Source organism: Grampus griseus (genome assembly GCF_964374135.1).
Source record: "Grampus griseus genome assembly, chromosome: 20".
Taxonomy (NCBI): domain Eukaryota; kingdom Metazoa; phylum Chordata; class Mammalia; order Artiodactyla; family Delphinidae; genus Grampus; species Grampus griseus.
In genome coordinates, this window is record NC_139014.1 from 57,330,041 (window position 1) to 57,346,265 (window position 16,225).

The following is a 16,225-nucleotide window of genomic DNA, read 5'->3' on the forward strand; positions in this document are numbered from 1 at the left end:
TTATAGGGGTTCCAGAAGAAGAAGAGAAAAAGAAAGGGACTGAGAAAATATTTGAAGAGATTATAGTTGAAAACTTCCTTAATATGGGAAAGGAAATAGTTAATCAAGTCCAGGAAGCACAGAGAGTCCCATACAGGATAAATCCAAGGAGAAATACGACAAGACACATATTAATCAAACTGTCAAAAATTAAATACAAAGAAAGCATATTAAAAGCAGCAAGGGAAAAACAACAAGTAACACATAAGGGAATCCCCATAAGGTTAACAGCTGATCTCTCAGCAGAAACCCTACAAGCCAGAAGGGAGTGGCAGGACATACTGAAAGTGATGAAGGAGAAAAACCTGCAGCCAAGACTACTCTACCCAGCAAGGATCTCATTCAGATTTGATGGAGAAATTAAAACCTTTACAGACAAGCAAAAGTTGAGAGAGTTCAGCACCACCAAACCAGCTTTACAACAAATGCTAAAGGATCTTCTCTAGGCAAGAAACACAAGAGAAGGAAAAGACCTATAATAACGAACCCAAAACAATTTAGAAAATGGGAATAGGAACATACATATCGATAATTACCTTAAATGTAAATGGACTAAATGCTCCCACCAAAAGACACAGATTAGCTGAACGGATACAAAAACAAGACCCATATATTTGCTGTCTACAAGAGACCCACTTCAGACCTAGAGACACATACAGACTGAAAGTAAGGGGATGGAAAAAGATATTCCATGCAAATGGAAACCAAAAGAAAGCTGGAGTAGCAATTCTCATATCAGACAAAATAGACTTTAAAATAAAGACTATTAAAAGAGACAAAGAAGGACACTACATAATGATCAAGGGATCGATCCAAGAAGAAGATATAACAATTGTAAATATTTATGCACCCAACATAGGAGCACCTCAATACATAAGGCAAATACTAACAGCCATAAAAGGGGAAATCGAGAGTAACACATTCATAGTAGGGGACTTAAACACCCCACTTTACCCATGGACAGATCATCCAAAATGAAAATAAATAAGGAAACACAAGCTTTAAATGATACATTAAACAAGATGGACTTAATTGATATTTATAGGACACTCCATCCAAAAACAACAGAATACACATGCTTCTCAAGTGCTCATGCAACATTCTCCAGGATAGATCATATCTTAGGTCACAAATCAAGCCTTGGTAAATTTAAGAAAATAGAAATTGTATCAAGTATCTTTTCTGACCACAACGCCATGAGACTAGATATCAATTACAGGAAAAGGTCTGTAAAAAATACAAACACATGGAGGCTAAACAATACACTACTTAATAATGAAGTGATCACTGAAGAAATCAAAGAGGAAATCAAAAAATACCTAGAAACAAATGACAATGGAGACACAACGACCCAAAACCTGTGGGATGCAGCAAAAGCAGTTCTAATGGGGAAGTTTATAGCAATACAAGCCCAGCTTAAGAAGCAGGAAACATCTCGAATAAACAACCTAACCTTGCACCTCAAGCAATTAGAGAAAGAAGAACAAAAAAACCCCAAAGCTAGCAGAAGGAAAGAAATCATAAAAATCAGATCAGAAATAAATGAAAAAGAAATGAAGGAAACAATAGCAAAGATCAATAAAACTAAAAGCTGGTTCTTTGAGAAGATAAACAAAATAGATAAACCACTAGCCAGACTCATCAAGAAAAAAAGGGAGAAGACTCAAATCAATAGAATTAGAAATGAAAAAGGAGAGGTAACAACTGACACTGCAGAAATAAAAGAGATCATGAGAGATTACTATAAGCAACTCTATGCCAATAAAATGGACAATCTGGAAGAAATGGATAAATTCTTAGAAATGCACAACCTGCCAAGACTGAATCAGGAAGAAATAGAAAATATGAACAGACCAATCACAAGCACTGAAATTGAAACTGTGATTAAAAATCTTCCAACAAAGAAAAGCCCAGGACCAGATGGCTTCACAGGCGAATTCTATCAAACATTTAGAGAAGAGCTAACACCTATCCTTCTCAAACTCTTCCAAAATATAGCAGAGGGAGGAACACTCCCAAACTCCTTCTACGAGGCCACCATCACCTTGATACCAAAACCAGACAAGGACGTCACAAAGAAAGAAAACTACAGGCCAATATCACTGATGAACATAGATGCAAAAATCCTCAACAAAATACTAGCAAACAGAATCCAACAGCACATTAAAAGGATCATACACCATGATCAAGTGGGGTTTATTCCAGGAATGCAAGGATTCTTCAATATATGCAAATCTATCAGTGTGATAAACCATATTAACAAACTGAAGGAGAAAAACCATATGATCATCTCAATAGATGCGAAGAAAGCTTTTGACAAAATTCAACACCCATTTATGATAAAAACCCTGCAGAAAGTAGGCATAGAGGGAACTTTCCTCAACATAATAAAGGCCATATATGACAAGCCCACAGCAAGCATCATCCTCAATGGTGAAAAACCGAAAGCATTTCCACTAAAATCAGGAACAAGACAAGGTTGCCCACTCTCACCACTCTTATTCAACATAGTTTTGGAAGTTTTAGCCACAGCAGTCAGAGAAGAAAAGGAAATAAAAGGAATCCAAATCGGAAAAGAAGAAGTAAAGCTGTCACTGTTTGCAGATGACATGATCCTATACATAAAGAACCCTAAAGATGCTACCAGAAAACTACTAGAGCTAATCAATGAATTTGGTAAAGTGGCAGGATACAAAATTAATGCACAGAAATCTCTGGCATTCCTATATACTAACGATGAAAAATCTGAAAGTGAAATCAAGAAAACACTCCCATTTACCATTGCAACAAAAAGAATAAAATATCTAGGAATAAACCTACCTAAGGAGACAAAAGACCTGTATGCAGAAAATTATAAGACACTGATGAAAGAAATTAAAGATGATACAAATAGATGGAGAGATATACCATGTTCTTGGATTGGAATAATCAACATTGTGAAAATGACTCTACTACCCAAAGCAATCTATAGATTCAATGCAATTCCTATCAAACTACCACTGGCATTTTTCACAGAACTAGAACAAAAAATTTTGCAATTTGTATGGAAACACAAAAGACCCCGAATAGCCAAAGCAATCTTGAAAACGAAAGAAGGAACTGGAGGAATCAGGCTCCCTGACTTCAGACTATACTACAAAGCTACAGTTATCAAGACGGTATGGTACTGGCACAAAAACAGAAAGATAGATCAATGGAACAGGATAGAAAGCCCAGAGATAAACCCATGCACATACGGACACCTTATCTTTGATAAAGGTGGCAGTAATGTACAGTGGAGAAAGGACAGCCTCTTCAATAAGTGGTGCTGGGAAAACTGGACAGCTACATGTAAAAGTATGAGATTAGATCACTCCCTAACACCATACACAAAAATAAGCTCAAAATGGATTAAAGACCTAAATGTAAGGCCAGAAACTATCAAACTCTTAGAGGAAAACATAGGCAGAACACTCTATGACATAAATCACAGCAAGATCCTTTCTGACCCACCTCCTAGAGTAATGGAAATAAAAACAAAAATAAACAAATGGGACCTAATGAAACTTCAAAGCTTTTGCACAGCAAAGGAAACCATAAACAAGACCAAAAGACAACCCTCAGAATGGGAGAAAATATTTGCAAATGAAGCAACCGACAAAGGATTAATCTCCAAAATTTACAAGCAGCTCATGCAGCTGAATAACAAAAAAACAAACAACCCAATCCAAAAATGGGCAGAAGATCTAAATAGACATTTCTCCAAAGAAGATACACAGACTGCCAACAAACACATGAAAGAATGCTCAACACCTTTAATCATTAGAGAAATGCAAATCAAAACTACAATGAGATATCATCTCACACCAGTCAGAATGGCCATCATCAAAAAATCTAGAAACAATAAATGCTGGAGAGGGTGTGGAGAAAAGGGAACACTCTTGCACTGCTGGTGGGAATGTGAATTGGTTCAGCCACTATAGAGAACAGTATGGAGGTTCCTTAAAACACTACAAATAGAACTACCATATGACCCAGCAATCCCACTACTGGGCATATACCCTGAGAAAACCAAAATTCAAAAAGAGTCATGTACCAAAATGTTCATTGCAGCTCTATTTACAATAGCCCGGAGATGGAAACAACCTAAGTGCCCATCATCGGATGAATGGATAAAGAAGATGTGGCACATACATACAATGGAATATTACTCAGCCATAAAAAGAAACGAAATTGAGCTATTTGTAATGAGGTGGATAGACCTAGAGTCTGTCATACAGAGTGAAGTAAGTCAGAAAGAAAAAGACAAATACCGTATGCTAACACATATATATGGAATTTAAGGGAAAAAAAATGTCATGAAGAACCTAGGGGTAAGGCAGGAATAAAGACGCAGACCTCCTAGAGAACGGACTTGAGGTTATGGGGAAGGGGAAGGGTGAGCTGTGACAGGGCGAGAGAGAGTCATGGACATATACACACTAACAAACATAGTAAGGTTGATAGCTAGTGGGAAGCAGCCGCATGGCACAGGGATATTGGCTTGGTGCTTTGTGACTGCCTGGAGGGGTGGGATAGGGAGGGTGGGAGGGAGGGAGACGCAAGAGGGAAGAGATATGGGAACATATGTATATGTATAACTGATTCACTTTGTTATAAAGCAGAAACTAACACACCATTGTAAAGCAATTGTACCCCAATAAAGATGTTAAAAAAAAAAAGTAATTTAACCATGCACTATAAAAAAAGATAAAAAAAAATTTCATAAAATGTTTTTAGAATGTAGAGCAAAAGGAGAAAGAGATGGAAAATAGGACAAAAAAAAAAAAGAAAGGGAGACCGGTCCAGGAGGGTCAACATTCAAATAGCAAAACTTCCAATAAGAGAGACAGAGAAAATGGAGGGAGATGTATAAAAAAGAAAAACTCCCAGAACTGAAGGATACAAGTTTCTACATTGAAAGAGCCCAAAAAGTACCTAGTAAAATGGATGAAAAGAGACACACACACACCAAGGCACATCACCGTGAAACTTCAGAACATGGAGGATAAAGAAAGGATCGTACAAACTTTCACTGAGAAAGCACACGGCACAGAAAAGGATCAACAATCAGAATGGCTTCAGACTAGGAAGCAAATTATTTTCCTAACCTAGAATGATATACAGAAACCATCAGACAAGTGTGAAGATAAAAAAGACATTTTAAAACATGTGAAGTCTCAAAAACTTTATTCTCTACATACTTATTCTTAGGAAGCTACTAGAGGATGTTTTTCATCAAAATGAAGGAGTAAACCAAGGAAAGAAAAATACAATAGGAGACCCAACATACCAGACAGGCGAAGGGAATGAATCCCCAGGGCTATTATGAAGGGAGATCCCAGGATGACAGTTCCAGGTGTTGAAGGAAGTCTGTTCAGACTGACACAATCAAAAGACTCCAAAAGGATACTATAAGAAAGTGAAACTGATTAAGACTATCTTGAAGAGTCTGATCTCACTGCAGTTTGGGAATGAATTACAGTTACACAAAAAATTAAACAAACAGGAGCGGCCAAGCAGTGCCAGGCCAGGTGGGTACGTCTGTCTGTCTTGCCATGCCCGCACCGGAGACCAGCCCTGGAGGCGGTCCGGGCCCATTCTGTGGCCGGCACCATGAAGCAGGAGTTGGCAGCCCAGAACACCCCACCCCCCAGGACGACGGCGGCCCCCAAGCGCTGTGGATTTCTGGGTACGGCTCCCTGGTGTGGAGGCCTGACTTCGCCTACAGCGACAGCTGTGTGGGCTTCGTGCACCGCTACAGTGGCCGCCTCTGACAGGGAGATACCTTCCATCGGGGAAGTGACAAGATGCCTGGTCGTGTGGTGACCCTCCCTGAAGATCGTGAGGGCTGCACTTGGGGTGGTGTGGCGTACCAGGTGCAAGGTGAGCAGGTCAATGAGGCCCTGAAGTACCTGAACGTGTGGGAGGCAGTGCTTGGTAGCTATGATACCAAGGAGGTCACCTTCTGCCCTCAAGATGCCCCTGACCAACCACTCAAGGCACTGGCCTACGTGGCCACCCCGCAGAACCCTGGTTACCTGGGCCCTGCGCCTGAGGGGGCCATCGCTATGCAGATCCTGGCCTGCCGAGGCTTCTCTGGCCACAGTCTTGAGTACTTGCTGCTCCTGGCAGACTTCAGGCAGCTCTGTGGGCCCCAGGCACAGGACGAGCACCTGGCAGCCATCGTGGATGCTGTAGGCACCATGCTGCCCTGCTTCTGCCCCACTGAGCAGGCTTTGGCACTGGTCTGAGGGGCTGAGCCGCTACGTGGACACAGGGGCCAGGTCCCTACTCCAGTGCACACAGACAGACTTGATATAGCTGGAGCCCACTGAGAACACTTGGTGGGCCGACTGGGGCCTCTCTCAAGCCCCTGCCTGTCTGCCAGCCCCCAGATCTCCTACCTGACACTGACTTACTACTTGAAACTCTATTTATTGCACCATGTTGGTGTGGTGGGCAGGGTGGGGGGCCTGCCCTAGATATAGGGACCCTGCTGAGCAGTGCCCCACCCCAGGCACCTGTTGCCTGATCAGATTCCCCCCAGTGCTGCTGCTATCCCCATACTACCCAGGCCTCCACCTCCCCAGGGAGCCTCCAAGAGCCTTGACCCCTCTGCCCATGACTCCAGACCAAGCATTCCCTAGCCCCAGAAACAACACCCGTCAAAGGTCCCAGCCTGCTGGTGAGGGTAGGAGAGAGTGAGGAGAGGGGACCCTACAAGAACTGAGGCCCCTGCCAGCCGTGCTCATCCCCCAGGTCCCCAGGGTAGAGCTGGATCTGGAGGCCAGACACAGCTGCTGAGGCTGGGCCTAGGCCTCTTACCCATTTGGCTTTGTTTCCCTGTCTTTCTGTCTGTCTGTCTGGGCTACTCCTGTCTGTTTGTTGGTCTATTCCTGGGAAGCTCATCACTATAGGTCCTGGCACCTTCCCAGTCCGTCCCATACTATAATCCATAAGCTGATCTCATTAAAAAAAAAAAACAAAAAGACAGGTATTAATGTGTAAATATCTAATTACTTATAAAAATTTTATGGAGAAAAAAAAATCACACTATATAGCTCAGCTATGAGGAGTATATATAATCATAATAACATAAACAATGAACACTGATGAAAGCAAATTCTAAGACAGCTCTATCAGGAAAACAGGAGGATTGGAAATATGTATGTAGATGACGGCCATACGTGGTGACAGAAGGCTGGGGACTGGGTTTTTCTTAGCTAACTACAGAACTAGTTGACTCTAAATTGTAGTTTTACAATCCCGATAAAATTAAAATTTGAAAGAATGGTGCTATCCATGTTCTCACAAGAGTTTACAGCCTGGTGAAAAAGGAGGCCAAGCAGCTGTGAGAACACTACAGCATCTATACAAAGATTGGGTTGAACATGTGTTATATCATTGTTCTACTGTCTTTTTGCAGACACTGACTTGAAGAAGCAGTCAGCTGCCAGGTATCAAGTTTGAAGGAGTATATTGGGAAAATGTTTCTAAGCAACTGACACAGAGGAAATGAAAAACAAGGATCTCAAAGTCAGAGAAAACTCAGAGAAAATTCATTTAGACATTTGTTAAGGTTTTTGTTTTATTTAAATAGAGGGGATCAATTCGCTTTTCTTTTTAAGGAATATAATTATATGATATAAATAAACTCAAGAGAAGCTCCCAACGGGGACAAGCTAAGCTTTACTTTGTGTAATATTGATAAGTTGAATTCACAAAGGCTTTTACAACCAACATTATTAGTACAGCTGAAAAAATTTTCTAGGTTCAAACTTCTAGTAGGCACCTAAGTTATAACTTATTTTACATTTTAAGAGGGAACAGTGTCTTTCAATAATCTTTCAAAAAGACTATAAGCCAATAAGTAGTTTGACGATGTTTTTAATGAAAAGTTTTTGTACTAAATGTTACATTACAGTTTTGGCGACTAGGTTTGATTTATCTGTCCTACGTTGATATCAGATTAGCCAAAATAGCTAAAACTCACACTGCTTTCAAAATTTCATTTCCTAAACCCCCAGTTTTTCTTTCCTGATTTTATGGTCTGGAGTACTAGAAAAGTACTAATTTTTCCTGCATGAGCTCTTGAATTTAAACATTATGTTCGCATAACATTTAAATGCCAATCAACCTTTACCTGGCTTTATCTGCATCTTTATGGTCTAAGCTTGTTGAAGTTAAGATCTGATTCTTTTTGTTCATACTAGGACAAGAGCAGAATGGAAGCTGAAATCTGAAGTAGCCCAGCACTTTACGCTAGTCATTAGCTTCACCTTGCACTAGCAGACATTAAATAGAGCTGCTCACAGCGGGGAAAGAAACTTCACCTCTTTGCAAGTTTTTGCTTATCTTCTCCATTGGGTAATACCAATTAATGAGAAAATACCCATTATTATGACATCCCTGCAAGAAAAGAATCCATGGGGAAAACATGGAGAATCGATAGTTGACTACAGATAGAAGCTGCTTTATTATATTCTGCTTAGATAGAAAATTTTTAAGATTGTTTTTATAATGTCACGTTTGTGAAAATGAAAACTTGCTAGTCCTAATATCATAACAATACTTTTGAAGGAGGGGTTTGGACTAAGATTCAATTTCTTTTATGAGGGTTCCTATTTGGGATGTTCATTTCACTGAATGTGAAATGGAAATGCAAATAGGGAAGTAAACTGACATTTATTTATTTACTGTTTCCTTTTGGTTTTAAGAGTAGGAAATTTGCCCTCATTTCTGTGACCCAAATTCCCTTTCCTAATTCTAAAGTAAAGCATTCTCGCACCCATGCTGACTGTCCTCAAATATTTGGCTTGAGGCTCTGTGGGCCAACAGGAGGTTAGACTTCAATGAGAAGAGAGGAGATGTAAATTTGAGTTAGTTAGTTTCTTTTAGGATTCTGTGCTGGAAAAGCCCCTTAACACATTAGTCTCATTATAGCAAGAGAGCCAATTCCTTCTGCACAGAAATCCTTGTTTTGTTCTTCTAGACTGAGCCAAGTTATATTGTGACTCACTCATTGTCACTCTAAATCATTACACCCTTTTCTGAGAAAGAAGCAGTCAACTGCTGAGGCAGCAAGGTAGTTAGTCAACTGGCAAGCAGGCTTGGTGCACTGGCACTTAAGCTATTGGAGAATGTTACTTTCAACTCTAAGTAATTTTATTGCTGATCTCTCACCATAAGTACTAGTATCCCACACTGGTATTTCCAGGAGATTGAGCAATGGGATCCCACCTGTCTTGATTGGAAAGTGGAAGGTTGAAATTTTTTGCTCATCATTTAAAACATATTTTATAGTCTCATTCATACTATTCTATCATTTCAAGTTCTGATAGAAGGGGATAGCAATCCTCTTTGTCGCATCTTCTGACTGTCAGTCACAGTGCACCTTTCCCTCTTGTTTTTTTTTTTTTGGTTAAATTGTGAGCTGACTTTCAGTAGAGACTTTCTTCTCAGATGGGAGTCCTGATGGCCTTAAAGTTCAAAACCATTGCATAAAGGCCGTTCTGCATTTGCTTCCGCCAGTTACCCTGGGTTTCACCAGTTCTGGTCCAATTTTACATTAATTTACTGGTTTGGAGAATTCTTCATGTACACAGTATAAATTCGGGCCCTGGATTTCTCACAAGAGGTCGCCCAGAACCCAGGTCAAAGAGAACTCTCTCATCACTTGCCCCTGTGGAAATCTTTTTCTAGTTCCCCTTTCATTGAGGGACTTGCCCTTCCAGGCTCTCAGCTTTGTGCAGGGATCAGTTACAATTCCCCATCTCAGGTCAGCCCAAGGTGGTCTCTTCTGTCCTTGTGAGCATTAAAACCCTCAACTTCTTGGGCTTATATCTGTATTTTATCCCTTGAGGGTTGCTACAGCTTCAGCTTACATGCTTACTACTCTGCCTTCATGTTGCTCAAACCCCAGAAGGCTTATATTTCAAAGAGAAATTCAAAGTGGTGAAAACGAAACGATACTCTAAGCTAGGACCTTAAGCATTCTAAAAAGTCAATATTTTCAAGATGGAGAGGCTCTTATAAACTTCATAAAGTTCTGAGCTCCTCTAAGATGCCGCTACACTTACCACACACTTATCATATTTAAATCCAGAAAACTCAACTACTTATGGCTGTGTATTCAAAGATGACCTCCACACAGCTCTACTGAAATCTATTCTTGTGACATTCAAATTCCCTATGAAAGTCTTAGGAAAAAAAAAAGTTTGCACATAACACCTTGAAACGTTTGTTTGTTGAGTAAAAAGAACGTAACTTTGTGTCAAGGCGTGACTTCTGTGTGTATTTTTAATGAAAAATAAAAGTCTTCTCCACAGATTTATTTCAAACCCTATTCCATGACCAAATCTAATATAAGAAAGAGAGGGGTTGCTTTACAGATAACATTGGCAAGACATAAACCTGTACCCCCTGAGTGAAGTAAAAGTCTAACCTGCAGGTTGTTCAGAGGCTCCATCTTCATGACTGGGCCCAAGGTGTTGAGGCAGGGAGACATCAATGTTCTGGTTTGGCATCAGTGGTGTATGGATGTCCAGAGGAGTGCTGGGGATGACACCAAAGCTAGGAGAGAGGATGAAGAAATCCCAGAGGTTAATCAGGAGGCAGGATTTAGTCACGTCTTTAGGTTTCAATGGCTTTTTACTCCATTTGAAGGAAACATAAGGAATAGTAGGCACTAAAGTGCCCAATTCTAATTTGCTGTAACACTAGTTACAACATAACCTCTTTTTTCCATTAAGAAGATTTGAGGAAGGAGAAAACATTCATAAGCAGAGAACTGGTTTGCTAATGCTCTGATTCTGAAAGTTTCTTATGTTTATCATGCCACTAGAGGGACAGGTTTGATAAGCATCTTTTTCTTTTACATCTTCCTTTAGATAATCTTTGGGAGAAAGAACACTTAAGAATACCCACCCTGTAAAGTATAATGATATTATTTCACTTGCTTGATAACCTGCCTGATCAGACCAGAGGGTGATTTACTGGTAACTCTCATTTTCTTTCTTCTTTACTTACTTACACAGGATACAATCATCGGGAAAGAGCCAGCCTAAGTAAAGCAGAGTTGATTGGCTTAAACATTCCAAACAACACCCCAAAGGATAAGTTGTAGACTCAAATCTGGCCACTTTCTTCGCCTAAGGCAGGCAGTGAGTACCCACAAGTTTGACTTCTCAGAGAAGCCTGCCTAATAATAATACAAGAATAGTAAAGAGATGGGAAAAGCCTGAGTCTGAAGTTACAAAAAACCCAAAAATATATGAGGGAAGACAGACATGTCTTACGTCTCAGGAACATAAGAATACAATTTTAAAAAGATGGAGCAGAAAGGAAAGGTAGGCCCATAGGTGTAACAAATAAACAATGATATAAATTTATAATGAATTTATGTTCTAATGAGCCTCAGGAAGGAAGATGGGATTTTAATATTTATAAAATAATTATTGAGTTTATATAGGTAGTATCAATTTCAAGAGTCAAAGACTAGCAGAAGAAACATTTTCCTTTTTGTAGATAAACTACACTTTAGAGTCCCAAATGCAATAAAGAAATGATTTTGAGTAGACACATCACTCATTTTGGTATCAACACTTATGGGTCAAAAAACCCTTTTGCCCTTTTGATCTTGCTCTCATTATTTATCTATGTGGAAAACCATAAGTAAGCTAAAAAAAGGCTACTAGAACTAATCAGTAAGTTTAATGAAGTTTCAAGATACAAGTTCAATGTACAAAAATCAGTTGTATTTCTATATACTAGCAACAACCAAAAACTAAAATATGCTTCTTACTATAACATCAAAACTATAAAGCACTTAAATGTGACAAAAGATGTGCAAGATCTGTACACGAAAAACTATAAAACACTGCAGAGAGAAGTTAAGGATGACCTAGATAAATGGGGAGACATGCTATGCTAATGGATTAGAAGACTCAATATTGTTTGATGCCAATTCTTCCTCAAACTGATCTGCACATTCACTGCACTCTCAAGCAAAATTCCAGCAGGCAAAAGACCTAGAATTGCCAAAACAATTTTTGAAAAAGAACATACATAGTAGGAGGGTTTATACTATCTGACTTCAAGACTAACTACGGAAAAAAAGTTTACTTTGACTCTTACTTTACACATATTATCTCACCAAAAGTACCTCAAAATGAATTCTAAAAGGTAAAGGTAGGAGCTAAATCTATTAACACTTCTATGAAAAACATTAAAAAAAATTGTAACTGTGGGTTAGGCAAAGATTTGTTAAACAGAACACAAAAAGCAAAAGACATAAAAAGGAAAAAATTGTAAAGTAAACTTTATTTAAATAAAAAACTTGGGCTTCCCTGGTGGCGCAGTGGTTAAGAATCCTCCTGCCAATGCAGGGGACACAGGTTCAATCCCTGGTCCAGGAAGATCCCACATGCTGCAGAGCAACTAAGCCCGTGAGCCACAACTACTGAGCCTGCACTCTAGAGCCTGAGAGCCACAACTACTGAGCCCACATGCCACAACTACTGAAGCCCGCATTCCTAGAGCCCGTGCTCCACAACAAGAGAAGCCACTGCAATGAGAAGCCCGCACACCTCAACGAAGGTAGTAGCCTCTGCTCACGGCAACTAGAGAAATCCGGCACGCAGCAACGAAGACCCCACGTAGCCAAAAAAAGCAAAACAAAACAAAACAGTGTATATGTGCCAATCGCAATCTCCCTTAAAAAAATAAATAAATAAAACAAAAAATAAAAAACTTGTTCTTTGAAAAACACTGTTAAGAAAATAAGGCAAGCCACAGACTGGGAGAAAATATTTGCAAGACATATCTGACAAAGGACTTGTATCCAGAGTATATAAAGAAATTTATTACTTGATAATAAATCAATTAAAAAGAAAAAAAGAAAAAGGAACGATTTGAGCAGATACTTCACCAAAGAAGATATAAGAATGGTCAATAAGATTATGAAAAGAATGTTCAATATCACTAGTCATTAGGGAAATTCAAGTTAAAATGGGATACTACTATACATGTATAAGCATGGCTGGCATTGGTAAGAGTATGGAACAGCTGGAACATTCACACTTATTACCATATGACCCAGCAATACCACTGCTAGGTATTTATCCAGGAAAAATGAAAACATATATCCACACAAAGACCTGTACGTGAATATTCACAGGCGCTTTAGTCATAAAAGATAAAACTGGAAACAACCCCCAGTTCCACCAACTGGTGAAAGTGTAAACAAATCACAGTATAAGCATCGATGGAGTACTACTCAGTAAAACAGAACAGACTGCTGAGACATCTCAAAGCGTTATGCTAAGTGAAAGAAACCAAATGCTAAAGACTCCATACTACGTGATTTCATTTACAAAACATTATAGAAAAGGTATGATTATAATGGCAAAGACAGTTTTCTTATTCCATATGGATGAGTTTTCCCAGCAAAATTCCCTAGGGCCTCCAGTGTTGAAGCTGACCACTGAACAGATGTGCAACAGCCTCCACTCACTCTACATCAAACATCTGCCAACACGAGAGTTTTTACCCACTGCTAAATAGAACACTCTCTTGTTGGACACAAAGTACACTGCTGTGTCAGGATCGAGCTGGGGAACTCAGATTTCTTACCTATTCTTGTTAAACTGAATTGCAAAGTCTGTCATGTGCTGCAGAGCTTTGTTGGTGAAGTTCATTTCCATATAGATGTGCCCTTGGTGGTGAGTAAATATTCCCAGAATCTCCAGGCCCTTAGCCTTTACTGCAGGCAGCCAGACCTGAAACACAGTATAAAGCCCAATGAAACCAGACAGGACGCTTCTGAATAAAGATAAAATTAAGATTTCACTTCCTTAGGCAACTAAGGTGATTTTTATACCATAAATACCAAGCCAAATGCAAAAGGCTCCGGATAAAGTCATATTTGCTGAATTTTGAGATCATTCTCAACTATTTAAGAACCAAAACGAACCCACCAAAAATCAAAAAACAAACAAAAAACCCCCAACCAAACAAAACAAAAACCCAACCCAAAACCAAAGCCAAAAACAAACAAGAAAAACAAGCCCCAAAATAGTCTATGGGGAGCCATGGCGAAAGGAGAAATTCCAATGAGCATAACATGGGGTTTCTTTGGTTAGTAGCTTTGGTAAAAGGCTTAAAAGGGGAAAAAACTGATCTAATGAAAATCGCATGTTTACAATATTTGAAGACTTTTAAAAATCATTACCAAATTCATTATCAGTAATGTGTTAAGGGCAAAGACCATGTCTTATGTATATTTTTAACTCTCGTTATAGTCTCTGGGAAATAGTTAAGTATTCAGATGTCATTTAAGTAATCTGAATGCCTATTTTCTCTATATGATTCATTCGTGACCCCCCTCTGGCCCCAGAATCTGTGATACTCCTGGAGTGTACCAGTTTACACACACACACACACACACACACACGCACACACACATATAAAAAACCAACAGGAATTCATGAACTGTCCTGACTAAAGACAGAATACCCATTAGTCAGTGGGTGGCTAGTAAACATGAGAATATACTCAACCACATTACAGGAAAAAAAGGAAAAAGAAAAGAAGAAAATGACACTATTTAATAGTACAAAATACTATTTTTCATCTATCAGAGGGTCAAAAATTCAAAAAGTCAGTAATGCTCAGTGAAGGAGAATATAAGGAATCTGGCACTATTACATTCTGCTTTGGAGAACATAATTTGATGTCACCTTTTTGGAGGGTAAGTTGGTAATGTCTTATTTATTTATTTATTTATTTTTACGGTACGCGGGCCTCTCACTGTTGTGGCCTCTCCCATTGCGGAGCACAGGCTCTGGACACGCAGGCTCAGCGGCCATGGCTCATGGGCCCAGCCGCTCCGCGGCATGTGGGATCTTCCTGGACCGGGGCACGAACCCGCGTCCCCTGCATCGGCAGGCGGACTCTCAACCACTGCACCACCGGGAAGGCCCCGGTAATGTCTTATTTAAAAAAAATAATTTATTGTTTTATTTTTGTCTGCGTTGGGTCTTAGTTGCAGCACAAAGGATCTTCATTGCGGCAAGCAGGATCTTTTTGTTGCTGTGCAGGCTCTTCGCTGTGGCACGTGGGCTTCTGTCTAGTTGTGGTGTGTTGACTTCTCTCTCTCGTTGTGGAGCACAGGCTCCAGAGAGCATGGGCTCTGTAGTTTGTGGCACATGGGCTCTCTAGTTGAGATGCGCGGGCTCAGTAGTTGTTGCATGCAGGCTCAGTAGCTGTGGTGTGTGGGATTAGTTGCCCGGTGGCATATGGGATCTTAGTTCCCCAACCAAGGATCGAACCTACAACCCCTGCATTGGAAGGTGAATTCTTTACCACTGGACCACCGGGGAAGTCCCTGTAATGTCTTTTTTTTTTTTTTTTTTTTGCAGTATGTGGGCCTCTCACTGCTGTGGCCTCTCCCGCTGCAGAGCACAGGCTCCGGACGCGCAGGCTCAGACACCATGGCTTACGGGCCTAGCGGCTCCACGGCATGTGGCATCCCCCCTGACTGGGGCACGAACCCGTGTCCCCTGCATCGGCAGGCGGACTCTCAACCACTGCTCCACCAGGGAAGCCCCTGTAATGTCTATTTTTAAATGCTTAAATGATCAAGCACATTCCAAGTTTATCCTATAGATATGCTTACAAAAATATACCATGATACACATAAACAAGAATGTTCATGGTAACATCATAATAACAAAAAAGGGGGCGGGGATAGGACTAGATGAATAACCTAAATGTCCATCACCAGGAGGAAGATTAAATACTTTGTGGTACACATCAATAAAGTGGATACAGACATTCAAAAGACTGTGGTAGAGAAAAAACAAGGTGCAAAACAGTATATCCCACTGACAGTATTTAAAGGATACAAACATACAGGTATATGCACGATCTTTTTTTCTTCTGAGAGGACACAGAAAAAGTTAATAGTGGCTACTTATGGGGAAGTGGGGACAGGGAAACTTAATTTTCCACCTGATCTTTCTACATTATTTAAATTTGTCATTTCTAGGTATTACTGTAATGTTAGTAAACAAGTACGTTACATAATCTCTTAATCAATTAAAAGTCTGTGGGGATAATATCCAATGGAGTAACCTTACAACAAAGCTACTAAGTTGTGCCAAAA

General features: G+C 39.9%; 1 protein-coding gene and 1 pseudogene across 2 annotated transcripts in view; one reads left to right on the forward strand and one right to left on the reverse strand.

Moving 5' to 3' along the window:
- Nucleotides 1-5,380: 5,380 nt before the first annotated feature.
- LOC309837704 (AP-2 complex subunit beta-like) overlaps nucleotides 5,381-16,225 on the reverse strand; it is a 57,890-nt gene continuing 47,045 nt past the window's right edge. Inside the window, 3 exon segments of the mRNA XM_082678461.1 lie at nucleotides 5,381-5,469; nucleotides 10,505-10,632; nucleotides 13,693-13,838. Coding sequence (XP_082534587.1) covers nucleotides 5,435-5,469; nucleotides 10,505-10,632; nucleotides 13,693-13,838 — 309 coding nt within the window. The 3' untranslated portion in view covers nucleotides 5,381-5,434.
- Nucleotides 5,674-6,311, forward strand: LOC309837707 (glutathione-specific gamma-glutamylcyclotransferase 1-like; annotated as a pseudogene). Its single transcript has one exon. The product of its transcript is annotated as a glutathione-specific gamma-glutamylcyclotransferase 1-like (transcript).